Source organism: Vulpes vulpes, chromosome 5 (assembly GCF_048418805.1).
Source record: "Vulpes vulpes isolate BD-2025 chromosome 5, VulVul3, whole genome shotgun sequence".
NCBI classification, from domain to species: domain Eukaryota; kingdom Metazoa; phylum Chordata; class Mammalia; order Carnivora; family Canidae; genus Vulpes; species Vulpes vulpes.
In genome coordinates this window covers 67,206,214-67,218,878 of record NC_132784.1, presented here as the reverse complement: position 1 = coordinate 67,218,878, position 12,665 = coordinate 67,206,214, and the positions used below count along the sequence as shown (strand labels likewise).

At 42.7% G+C, this 12,665-nt stretch overlaps 1 protein-coding gene across 50 annotated transcripts in view; it reads right to left on the bottom strand.

Annotated features, from left to right (window-relative positions):
• PPP6R3 (protein phosphatase 6 regulatory subunit 3) overlaps positions 1-12,665 on the bottom strand; it is a 144,931-nt gene that overhangs the window by 6,824 nt on the left and 125,442 nt on the right. For all 50 annotated transcript variants that reach the window (XR_003235835.2, XR_012001647.1, XR_012001649.1 and 47 more), the window contains 4 exons: positions 9,141-9,262; positions 6,856-7,009; positions 5,322-5,428; positions 3,136-3,286 (listed from right to left, as the gene is read on the bottom strand). Coding sequence is in view for 27 of the 50 variants with exons in the window: in XM_026004235.2 (XP_025860020.1) it covers positions 3,136-3,286; positions 5,322-5,428; positions 6,856-7,009; positions 9,141-9,262 (534 nt within the window). In the remaining 23 variants the exon portion in view is untranslated. The remainder of the gene's footprint in view (positions 1-3,135; positions 3,287-5,321; positions 5,429-6,855; positions 7,010-9,140; positions 9,263-12,665) is intronic.

Here is a 12,665-nt window from a genome sequence, read left to right as displayed (position 1 = left end):
GCTTTTAGTGGCACTTTCAAGTTTTCTCTATAGACAAATGGGTTTAATTATTTAGGAATTTTCTTAACTTTGATGTAGTTTATGACTGGTATTTTGCCTATTATTATACATCCTAATTGCTTATTACTGATGCAGAGAAAGGTTACTGATGTTTAAAACTGATCTGTTCCCCCAGCAGTTTTGCTGAACTCTTACTAGTTACAAAAGTTTGCTACTGACTTGGTGGCAGGTGATGATTATTATATTATTATAATCGAGCCCACAACCACAAGATCACAACTTGAGCCGAAACCAAGTTGGATGCTTAAACTGACTGAGCCACTGAAGTGTCCCTGTTTTGCTCAGTTTTAATCATATGTGGGTATGGAACTTTATCAGAAGCATCATGAAAAGCCTCAAATGATTTCCTCTCAAGCTATTAACATATCCTAAATGTCATGGACACTTTTCTTGGCAGTCCAGGGAAAACCATAACTTAATGTTATGAGTTATTTTTAATGTGCTACTGGATTCGGTTAGCAAATATTTTCTACAGGATTTCTGCATTTAGTTCGCTTGTAAGTGTATAAACTGATTGCTTTCTGTAATCATCCTTATCTGGTTTTGGAATTAAGATTTCACAGCTTCATAAAAAGATCCAGCAACTTCTGCACTTTTTCTACTTTCTGCAACAACTGAGACAGGAGTGCGCAGATGAATGTGCACAAAACAGGATTGAATCATTACTACAACCAGCACATCCTATTTACTTGTAAAGCTGGCCTGCCCTGGAGCTGGCTTGCTCCTTGTTTTCCACCACAGATAATGGCTCGTGTCTTTTGTCCATTTAAAACTTATTATTAGCTTGTTTTTTTCTTGTTGATATTAGGTTTTTCCTTTACCCTGCTCCTGAATCTTCCTTTGTAGGTTATGGCACGTCTTTTCATTTTATCATGTTTTTCAGAATACCAGAAATTAAATAAAGAAAATTCATCAACTTTTTCCTTTATGGTTTGGTTTTTTAATGGTTAAAAAACCCTTTAACCTACAAATTATAAAGATACGCTCTCATGTTTTCTTCTCAAAGTTGTAGTTTTGCCTTTCATATTTACGTTGAGACAGACTCAGTTCTGTTTTTCTCTGACAGAATCATCATTACTTCTCAGGCTATTCTTTCCTTGCCGACTATAACACCATTCTAGCATGCACCAAGTTCCTGTAACTGCGGTGTCTACCTGCACAGCATGCCCAAAAGGAGATCTCACTTGGTGATGCCTCTGCCTCTCTCCTTTCCTTCCTTCTTCAAAATGATCTTGGTTATTTCTGGCTCTTTGGTCTTCTTTATGAATATCACTATCAGCCTCTAATCGCCATGAAAAGCTCCACTGGGATTTTGATTAGAAACGCAATCATTTTATACATTAACTTGTTAAAAAATTGCCAAAGGGGCAGCCTGGGTGGCTCAGCAGTTTAGCACTGCCTTCAGCCCAGGGTGTGATCCTGGAGATCCAGGATCGAGTCCTATATCGGGCTCCCTGCATGGAGCCTGCTTCTCCCTCTGCTTGTGTCTGTGCCTCTCTCTCTCTCTCTCTGTCTCTCATGAATAAATAAATATTTAAAAAAATAAAATAAAATAAAATAAAAACTGCCAAAGATGAGCAGCCCTGGTGGCTCAGCGGTTTAGCGCCACCTTCAGTCCAGGGCGTGATCCTGGAGACCCGGGATCGAGTCCCTTGTCAGGCTCCCTGCATGGAGCCTGCTTCTCCCTCTGTCTCTATGAATAAACTTAAAAAAAAAAAAAAATTCTTAAAAAAAAAAAAAAGCCAAAGATATCGTCCCGTGGCATATCTCTACTTATTTAAACCTTTATTATGCCTTTCAATCTTGATAGACAAGGTTTAACATTTTAATTTTAAAAGGGGGAAAAAATTAAAAAAGGGGGGGGCGCACATCTAGGACACCTTCTATTGGTTTATAGGATGCATCTGACTCACATGTGTCTAAAAAACTTGCTAAACTTCCCTAGTAATTCTAATATTTTTCATGAAACTGCTGGGAATTTTTTGTGCAGAAAATCATAATCTACAAACAAGAACCATTTTAGTCTTTCAAATCTTTGTATGCTTTGTTTTTGTTTATGCAGCATGTGCTAAGACCGCTAGCTAGTACAGTGCTGAAGACAGCAGCAGTGACTACAGGCCCGTCTCACTGTCCAGGTCATGTCTTGGAAGGGAGCATTTCTCATACCTCACACCTCACTGTGAACAATCAAGTCGGCTACAGATTTTCAGAACACACCTTTAGCAGTTTCAGGGAGCTACTTTCTCTTCCTACACTGCCAAAAACTCATGAATGGCTTTAATTTTTTCAAATATTCCCGTCTACCAAAGGTCCGAATGGTTTCTATCTTATTCAGTCCGAGAATCACATTTAGTATGCTTCACCAGGTCACCCTGTCCTTGAGTGCACCTCGTGACTCAAGAACACATTGGTGGATTCAGTTTGCTAGCTTTTAACTTTAGAATCTCGCACATATGTACCCCCACGGGGAATCCATGCTCCCCTTCTGTGCTGGCTGTTCTGTAGGGACCTCACCACAAGGTGGGACACATCCCTTCTTCTGTGCCAAAGGCTCTGCAGAGTATCGAGACGCAGCCACGAGCGCCGACCCAGCTGCAGCACCCAGTTCGAACAAAAAGGCTGTCACTGCTCTTTCAGGTTTGTGTTCCTATTTTGCAGTATGATTTCTTTTTTGGTCCATGAATTTAGAAGTGAGGTTAAACTGACTGTTTAAGTTATCACTCTGCTATTGAATGTTCTGGCTGTATTATGTCTGGAGAAGATAGTGTGCAGGGCACTGACCCTGTTCTGGATGGGCCAGTGTCTACTCTGACTACAGACATGTCCATTTTTTATTGTCCCATATTTTGAACCTACTAGACTTAATCTACAGTCTTCTGAGTACTAGAAAGGCAGAGGAGAGGTACTTGGGGACCCCAAACTCTCCCTGTCTTCATTCAGATTCATGGGGCTGAACAGAGGTGCTCAGAAGATGTCAGGCTAATGTCTGAACCCACATCTCAATCCAATTGAAGATGTTAACACTTGAGATTCCCAACCCAACCTGAAGCTGCCAGCAGGACCTGGCCTGGTTACCTTTTGAAAACTGCGGTCTCTGTCTTGGCATCTACAGTGAGGCTCAGAGTTTCCTTCATGCCGCCATTCATCACTGTCTCAGTTACCTTGTCTGTACTTTCTGTATCCTCCTCTCCGTCAGAGCTGGCTTCCATGGCTACACTGGCTGGCGCTGAAAAGAACACATGGTGGATGGTCACCCTACCAAAACAATAAGCATCCCTCACCTTCTGTGGGGACCCAGCCACCCGATGTTCCATCTACTGCTTGAGAAAGAGACAGTTTGCCGGCTGTTGCCTAAATCGGTTCTTGATGGGCACAGGATTCTTGAAAACGCCCACTAGAGACGTTCCATAGGTTTTCATCTCACAGGGCCAGCAGAACCCTCTGGCCTTCCCAGCCCAGCATTTACCCACACCCCTCAACTCCTCCCAGTCACCCTCCCATTCCAGGGCTGTTCCAATTCATAGCAGAAGGTGCAGTGGGCAGCTGGATATATTCAGCCTCTGCCCACTTCAGCCTACAAGTGCTGAGATTATAGTTTGTTCAGGGTATTGGTCTCAGTGGTCTTTTTCCTTTCACTTGGGTCCTTTTTTTTTTTTTTTTAAAAGTTACTTTCTTATGGTTCCTTGTGGATTATTATTCTGTTGTTCTGTACTAGTGAGCCATATGCTATACTGGTTATAAGCATGGGCTCTGAAGTCACATTCCCTGAATTCAAACCTCAGCCTCACCACTTATTAGCTGTTTCACTCTAGGGCAAGAGTTCTCTTATCTGTAAAATGAAGTTACCTAAACCCACCTGCAGAACTCAGGGTAAAATGGGGTCAACTCTATAAAATGTGGAGAAGAATGACAAATCAACTTTAAGTTACTGGTTTTATGACCTCTCCTGTCCTTTGGTTCTTGTGCTCCCCTCCATTCCACCTGGGTCCTCATTTCTTTTTCCAAGACTTGCTTTTTTTCCTCCTCCACATACTGATTCCTCACACCCATTTCACCAACCTCTCCCCCTCCTAGCTCCCAAGCCCCATTCATCAGGCTAGAAACAGCTCAGGGCCTCTGCAAGGAATAACGTGTGCAGTCTGAACAACGAGACAACCCACCGGATGTCCCTGACCATTTCAACTGTTCATAAAGGTGAAATGAAAATAAATAGCCTAGGGCAGCCCCAGTGGCTCGGTGTTTTAGCACTGCCTTTGGCCCAGGGCGTGATCCTGGAGACCCGGAATTGAGTCCCACATTGGGCTCCCTGCATGGAGCCTGCTTCTCCCTCTGCCTGTGCTGTGTCTCTGCACCTCTCTCTCTCTCTGTCTTTCATGAATAAATAAATAAAATCTTAAAGAAAAGAAAAGAAAGGAAAAGAAAAGAAAGGAAAAGAAAAGAAAGGAAAAGAAAAGAAAGGAAAAGAAAAGAAAGGAAAGGAAAAGAAAAAAGAAAAGAAAAGAAAAGAAAAGAGAAAAGAAAAGAAAAGAAAAGAAAAGAAAAGAAAAGAAAAGAAAAGAAAAGAAAAGAAAAGAGCCTGGATCCCTGGGTGGCTCAGCAGTTTAGTGTCTGCCTTCAGCCCAGGGAGTGATCCTGGAGTCCCAGGATCAAGTCCCACATCAGGCTCCCTGAATGGAGCCTGCTTCTCCCTCTGCCTGTGTCTCTGCCTCTCTCTCTCTCTCATGAATAAATAAATAAGATCTTAAAAAAAAAAAAAAAAAAAAAAGAAAAAGAAAAGAAACAGCCTTATGCCTGAAACATACTAAGACACACATGCATGCTCCAGCAAAGCAAACTCCAAATGACAAAAGAACTTGGTACCAGCGAGGCTTGAAAACACTGACACGCCTAATTCTGATTTTATTCACACTGGGCATTGCAGGCAAAGATGTTCTTCTTTTCTGGGTCTGTTTCCATTTCTGTATATTGATAGGACTGAACAACTGACCACTTAGGTCCCTAATGCCTTCTAAAATCACCATGCCATGGTTCTGGAATGAATACACAATTTCTTTTTATCAGTTGCCCTGAGGACATCAGACCTACCACCTCAACTCCCTGAGCCCTTTGAGCCTAAGAATCAAGACTGGCTTTATAAACTGTTATGTAGACAAAAGCAACTCTTCAGATCTAGAAAACTAAGCATACAGTCAAAGCCTGAACAACAGTCAGGTGAAAGGCCAGCAGGCTGGGTCGGCTGGTGCCCTGCTCTCCACACCCACCTTCAGGCTGCGCGGCCAGCGTGCCAACACTGGGAGTCAGAGGGCCCATCGGCTCAGTGCTGGTTTCCATTTCCACTGGAGAATTACTCCTTAAAGAATCTTTTGTACTTTTAGAAAAGAGAAAATTCAGATGTTAGCAGTGGCAAATAGCCATCAGTTACCATGATTCATTCACAAAAACCCTTTCAAAGTTCTAGGCTCGCTGGGGCGACAGGAGCAGTCTGTCATAGACTCCAAGGACACAGAGATAGATATAGGTGCAGAGGGCTGCTTGCAGAGCAGGTGAGTGCAGACAGGTAAATATTCTGCTAAGTCAGCAGGATAGGAGCATGGGGATTTCGTAGAGGTTTGCAGACAGGTTCAGAATGCACCAGTCTCTCATCCTCCCCCTCGGTCACCAGGGTCCCAAGGGCTGGGACAACAGGGGCTGACACTATGCACCATCAACTGTACCTGCTGTGATTTTTACAAAAATCCCTACTTACCTTGAGCCAAACTGCCTGAGGGCCTTAGTGATATTTAACAAGAAAACATGAACTGAGCATAAGGGGTAAAGGGCAGCAAGCTTCCAAGTAACTAGGGGGTCTTATCCTCTAGTTATAAAAGACAGAAAAAAGACAAGAGGTGGAAACCCGACTGTCCAGTGCTGGAGTGGAGTTAGTGAAATAACTTAAAATACTTTAGAGACATTTCCCACAACCTCACTTTTGCCCCTGACAATGGCTTCCTGCTATTCTTGAAACTGCTGTAAAGCCACACAGGTGTCAGCCAGCCCCCTGATTGTTGAAGATGGTAACCGTGACCTTGTGATAGTTCGCGCTCCCATCTTGCCTATTACCAGTGATTAGTTAAAAACACACTTTTTTGCTCTCCGTAACAGCACGGAGAGCAACAAAGTCTTTTAAATGTGTAGTTGAGACAAAACAATGTTTAGCAAATCAAACTAAGCCTAGTAAGACATGAAATCCATGGTTAATACTCAAACGCTGGCAATATTATTCAGGAAAATTATGAAAAGATAGGTTGCTGTCAACAAAAATACTACAAATAACAAGACTGACAGCCATCCTATCAGGCCCTGTAATTTACAGCACCAGATTAGCTACAAGTGAAATGCAAGCTCAAAGTATCTGTTAAGTTCAAGATACATTGTGCATTCTTCTGTAACACTCCACAGAGGTGCCTGTCAGGAGCTCTCGCTCTATCCCTTTTCTATCCTCCTCAATCCTGTTTGTTTTCTGATGGTCTGCACCCTACTATATAACCTCCCGGGGCCCTATCTTCCCGGGCTACTATGTGTACACAGCCCACTGCCTTTCCCAGCTCACCTGGATAAAAGAAATATAGAGACTAGTTTCCTTGTTAATCCATAACTGTGTCGCTAGCTCCCCTGTACTGATTTGTGACTTAGTGTAGAGCATTATCTTCATGTAGGGAGTAAATCAAGGTGAGAGACAGTGTCTGCAGCTGACCCCTGTCCCCTTTCCCAGTTCTCCTATGGACAGGTTTAGGGAGCGAGCACACACACACTCACCTCAGGGAAGATGTGAACTCTGAGAAGGAGGCCCAGCCCGTCTCCTTAGTTGGCACTGGCTCCTCTGTGCTCCAGACATCAGAACCCACAGAATCTAAGGGAGCACCATGAGTTGTCTCCATGGGGACATCAAAGTTGGCTGACCAGTTGGGTGCTAAAAAGAGAGCAGAAACCTCATTTTGAGAATACTTCAGAAGTTCAGTGCAATCCAAGATATTTTTCAGAAACATTTGCAAGGAGGCAGCCAGAGTGGTGGGGACAGGGCACTCTAACACACCCCTGATAGAGGTGGAAACAGCAGAATCAGTGTCAGGCAATGTGATAACATCTATCCTATTATAAAACTGTAGACTTCCTTTAATCCCTAATTCCCATTTCTAAGATTTTTTTCTCCACCAGAAATATCACACGAGGATGCAAAGACACATATAAAAGAATGTTATAATTTTCTTTTTTTTTTTGAGAATATTATAATTTCTTACTTTGGACAAAGGTACCAAGATTATATGAACACCAGGAGGAAGATGGGTGAAGGAAGGGTACACAGCCCCAACTCCCTGTATAATCTCTGCAACTTTTCTGTAAATCCAAAGTTATTCCCCCCCAAATTTTTTTAAAGCAGAATTTGTATATTCAGCTGTAATAAACTGGAAACTTTAAATGCATCCCAATCCAGATGTGGCCCCACTTCATACTTTTAATGGCCTTCCCACAGTCCATTGTAGCTAACACAAAGAGGAAGGCATCTGGTGACACAAGAAAAAATACATATTTGTGTTCAGCTCACCACCACCTCCAAACCCTCGGAATCTCTGAAGTAGTGTCTTGTATGCTAAAGAGATGACTGGTGGCCTCAGAATGGGGCTCAATACTGGGCAGGCTGCCAGGAGAACTAGCCTGGGGTTAGAGGGCTAGAACTTTTACCCCTATCCCATAGCCCACCCTCCTAGAAGGGAAGAGGGGCCAGAAGTGGAGAAAATCACTAATGGCCAGTTATTTGATCAAAAGTACCCATTTAATGAAGATTCCATAAAACACTCAAAATTTCAGGGGGTTTAGAGCTTCTGGGCTAGTAAACAGCAGGTGGCACACCCCAAACTCCATGAGAACAGAAGATCCTATGCTCAGGACCCTTCCTGACCATACCCCTACTTCTTTCATCTGGCTGTTCACCTCTATCCATCAAAACAGCCTCATGGCACTGACTGCTGACCAAGGTTGGATCTAACCTGCAGGTCTGTTTTAATGTCACTTCCTCGGGGATGTGTCCTTTCAGGTGAAATTAGGTCTGTTTATGTGCTCTCACTGCACACCATGCTAGGCTACACAGAAATGACCTTCCCAGGGGAGCGCCCCAGAATCTACCACAATCTCTCCATTCTCCAGGAGACTCTAGACGGAGAGTCTGTGTTCCACATCTGGCACATAGCTGGATATTGATAAAGGCATGTGGACTCGAACTGAATTAAGAGAGAAAAGCCCACTTTTTCCTCCTGAAGATGGTGAGCTGGGAAAACAATGAGAGAATGAGAGGAGAGAGGCCAAACCTCTTTTCCTCCATGGCTCTCGCTTTCCAGGTCTGTCCCATGGGGCTGTGCTGGGTTACTATTAAGGTCCTGGCCAACTCTGCAGTAGTGAGGACCACTTGATGCCCAGAGCTAGCTTTTAGCCTCCAGGACTAAGGACACAAAGGCCTTCCCCAGGAACACGAAGCACTGTCAGCCTTGAGGAAAGCTCCAGTGTCAACCCACACGGCTCTTCCAAATAAAAATGTACCTGGCCTTTCAGAAGTTAACAGGTATTTTTTTTAAATCCAGTGAAAGCAAGTCTTCTTAGCAAGTACCAGGACATGAATAAGCACTGAAGCCAGACAAGTTTTAGGTTATAGGCTTCATAAATCAACTCTGAAGAACCCATTTCAAATAGTCTCAGCTTGAAGTTGTTTCCTCTGGTAGTGGATTTCTGACTCCACAAACACAGCCCTTCCTTTTCTTCCCTAATTCTGGTCTCTCCCCTGCTGCCTGGCTCCTAGGCCCTGTAGCCAGAGGCTAGACCCCCCCGGTGTGCTCTATCCCTAACCAGACTCACACAGTGGGGTGTCCACACTGTAAGAGACACCGCATCATCGGAAGGAAAGTCATTCCTTCCCTCAGGCCCTGTCCCTGACACTTACACCTCCAAGAACTCAACCTAACTCCCATCCTGCAGGCCAGGGTGCCTTGTTTAAAAATACACCTGTTTCCAACACACAGTGACTAATACAGAGGAAGAAGCAGCTGACTTACGTTCATTCAAGTCTACCTCCATTTTGTCCTCTGTACTGGTGCTACTGGGTTCAAACAAATCTTGTTTTGCTCCGTCTTCTTCTTCAGAGTCTGTACTTTCTTCACTGTCTGTACTCCCCGAGCTGGGGGGGGGGGGGGACACAAAGACCGAAATAAAATATTTAATGCTGCCTATCAGTCACTGGCTAAATCCAGGACATTCTGAGGTCATCCAGTAAGAAAAAAAAATCATATGCACTCCAAAGGGCTCATTCTTGCCTTCACGAGTGTGTTGCCTAATCTTGGTCTCAGCTGTCCCCACTGCACCTGGCTCTGCATGAACATGTGGGCACATCTACAGACGACCTTCCAAGAGGGTCTAGAGGCAGCTCACTGTGGTGGTCATTTGCATTTCTCTCATGGCCAAGATGCTGAACTGCTTTTCCTGTGCCAACCTACCATCCACACATCTTTTCTAAAGGATCTTTTTAAACCTTTAGCACAGTTTAAAAAACAGGTTACTGTCTTTAATTTGTATAGAACCCTAAGAGTCCTTTATGCACCACCCTCCAGAGAGGCCCTATGTCAGGCACGTAATTTGCAAATGTCCTCCCTGAGTCTACGCACCATCCTCCTTTTCTTCTTAACTAATGTTGCTAGACGAGAAGTGCTTAATTTTGACAAGTCGAGCTTATGAAAATTTCCTTTCATGCAGTGCTTTTGGCATCCTACCTCAGAAATCTTTCCCTAACCCAAGGGGACAAAGATTTTCTAGTGTTTTATAGTCTGATGCTTCACATTTAGGTTTAAGATCCATTTGGAATCCATGTGTATATATGGCAAGAAGTATGGAATTAGTTCAATAATTTTGCATAATGATGTTCACCTGTTCCAGAACTGTTTGTTTAAAGACTATCCTTTCCCCACAGAAATGCTTTTGCACCTGCATCAGAAGTCAGCTGTCTTTACACTTACTTATTTACACTTTTCTATCCCCCAAACTACTCTGTCTTACCAAACACATTGTCTCAATTACTGTATTTTGAGATCAAATACTGTTAGTCTTCTAACTGTTCTTTATGAAACTTGTTTTGGGGGTGCCTGGGTGGCTCATGGTTGAGTGTCTGCCTTTGGCTCAGGTCGTGATCCCGGGGTCCTGGAATCGAGTCCTGCATCAGGCTCCCTGTGGGGAGCCTGCTTCTCCCTCTCCCTATGTCTCTGCCTCTCTCTGTGTCTTTCATGAATAAATTAAAAAAAAAAAAGTTGTTTTGGTTCTTCTGGCTCTTTTGCATTTTCTTTTTTTTTTTTAATTTTTATTTATTTATGATAGTCACACAGTGAGAGAGAGAGAGAGAGAGGCAGAGACATAGACAGAGGGAGAAGCAGGCTCCATGCACCGGGAGCCCGACGTGGGATTCGATCCTGGGTCTCCAGGATCGCGCCCTGGGCCAAAGGCAGGCGCTAAACCGCTGCGCCACCCAGGGATCCCGCTTTTGCATTTTCATATGAATTTAAGCACAAGCTTAAATCACTAAAAAAAACCCTGTTATCATTTTACTTGAGATTGCACTGATTCTAGATCAATCTGGGGAGAATTGGCATGTTAACAATATTGAGTTTCAAATTATAAACATTTATCAATTCTTGATTTCTCTCAGCTGTCTTGTAATTTTTAGCATCTAAGTTTTGCATATCTTGCCAAATTTATCCTTACATATTTAATATTCTGACGCTTCTATGAATAGGATTTTTTAGGAACTTAAATTCCAACTGTTTGTTGCAGTACATAGAAATGCAATTATATTGACCTAGTACCATACAATCATGCCAAACCGACTTAATTGTTCTAATAATCTTTTCGTAGATATCAACAAGTTTTCTACACTGACAATAACTGTTGTCTGTGAATAAAGATAATTTTACCCTTTCCTTTCTAACATAGATGGCTTTTACTTCTTTTTCTTGACTTACTGCACTGGCTAGAAGCCCCAGGAACAATAGAGAAAAGCTGTGGTAAGTGTAAACATCTTTTGATTTGTTCCTAATCTTTGAGGGAAATCATTCCATTTTTACTATACAGTCAGCCAGCCGTAGGTTTATTGTAAAAGCTTTAATCAGACTAAAGAAATTACCTTCTGTCTCCAGTTTGCTAAGAATGCTGATTATCAGGTATAGATGTTGGATTTGGCCACATGCTTCCTGATTGATTTTCAAATGTTAACCCAACTCAGAATTTCTGAAATAAGCCTTCCTTGGTCATGATGTATTATCATTCCATTATTTACTAAAACCTTTAAAAGAGCGTCTGCATCCACATTCACAAAAATAACTGAATCACTTTTCATGTCATGTCATGTCATGTCATGTCATGTCATGTCATGTCATGTCATGTCAGCTTTGGTTATCAGGTCACATTGATGTGGCCTCATAGATCGACATGGGCACTCTATTCCTTCCTTTTCAATTTTCCAAAAGCTTTTTATAAAGCTAGTGTAATTCCTGAAATGTTTGGTAGAAGTCACCAGAGAAGCCATCTAAGCCTGGAGTTTTTGTGTGTATGTGGGAATTTTTAAACTATAATGTCAACTTCTTTAATAGATAGAAGACTTTTTGGGTTTTTGTTTTGTTTTGTTTTTTTGCTTAAGCTTTGGTAGTCTGTGTCTTTCAAAGATCGTCTAAGTTGTCAGATTTATTGGCACAGAGTTGTTCACAATATTCACTTACTATTCTTTTAGTACCAGGAGTGACGTCGCCTTGCTCACTCCTGGTATGAGCCATTCCTTTTTCTCCTGATCATTCTGCCCAGAGGTGCATCAACTTTCTCAATCTTCTCGAAAAACAGCTTTTTGTTTTGTTTTAGATTTTATTTATCATTCATGAGAGATACAGAGAGAGATACAGAGAGAGAGGCAGTCATAGGCAGAGGGAGAAGCAGTCTCCCCAAAGGCAGATACTCAACCATTGAGCCACCCAGGCGTCCCAAAGAACAGCTTTTGCAACAATTTCCTCCACTGTTTTTCTGTTTGCCCTTCATGCTGGTTTCTTTTTCTTTTTTTTAATTTTTATTTATTTATGATAGTCACACAGAGAGGGAGAGAGAGAGAGAGAGAGAGAGAGAGGCAGAGACATAGGCAGAGGGAGAAGCAGGCTCCATGCACCGGGAGCCCAACGTGGGATTCGATCCCGGGTCTCCAGGATCGCGCCCTGGGCCAAAGGCAGGCGCCAAACCACTGCGCCACCCAGGGATCCCTCATGCTGGTTTCTTAAGCTGGAAGCTAAAGTTATTGGTTTGAGAGGTTTCTAATTTTTAGATATAAACAGTACAAAAACGATCCTTTAAATACCCCCCCCCCCTTTGATTTCTTCTGTAACTCACTTATTATTTAGCTTCCACATATTTGGAGGTTTTCTAGAGACCTTTCTGTTACTGATTTCTAACTTAATTCCACTGGAGTCAGAGAACATACTTTGTAGGACTTGAAACCTTTGGAATTTGCTGAGACTGGCTTTATGGCCCAAATATGATCTCTCTTGGCATAAATAGGT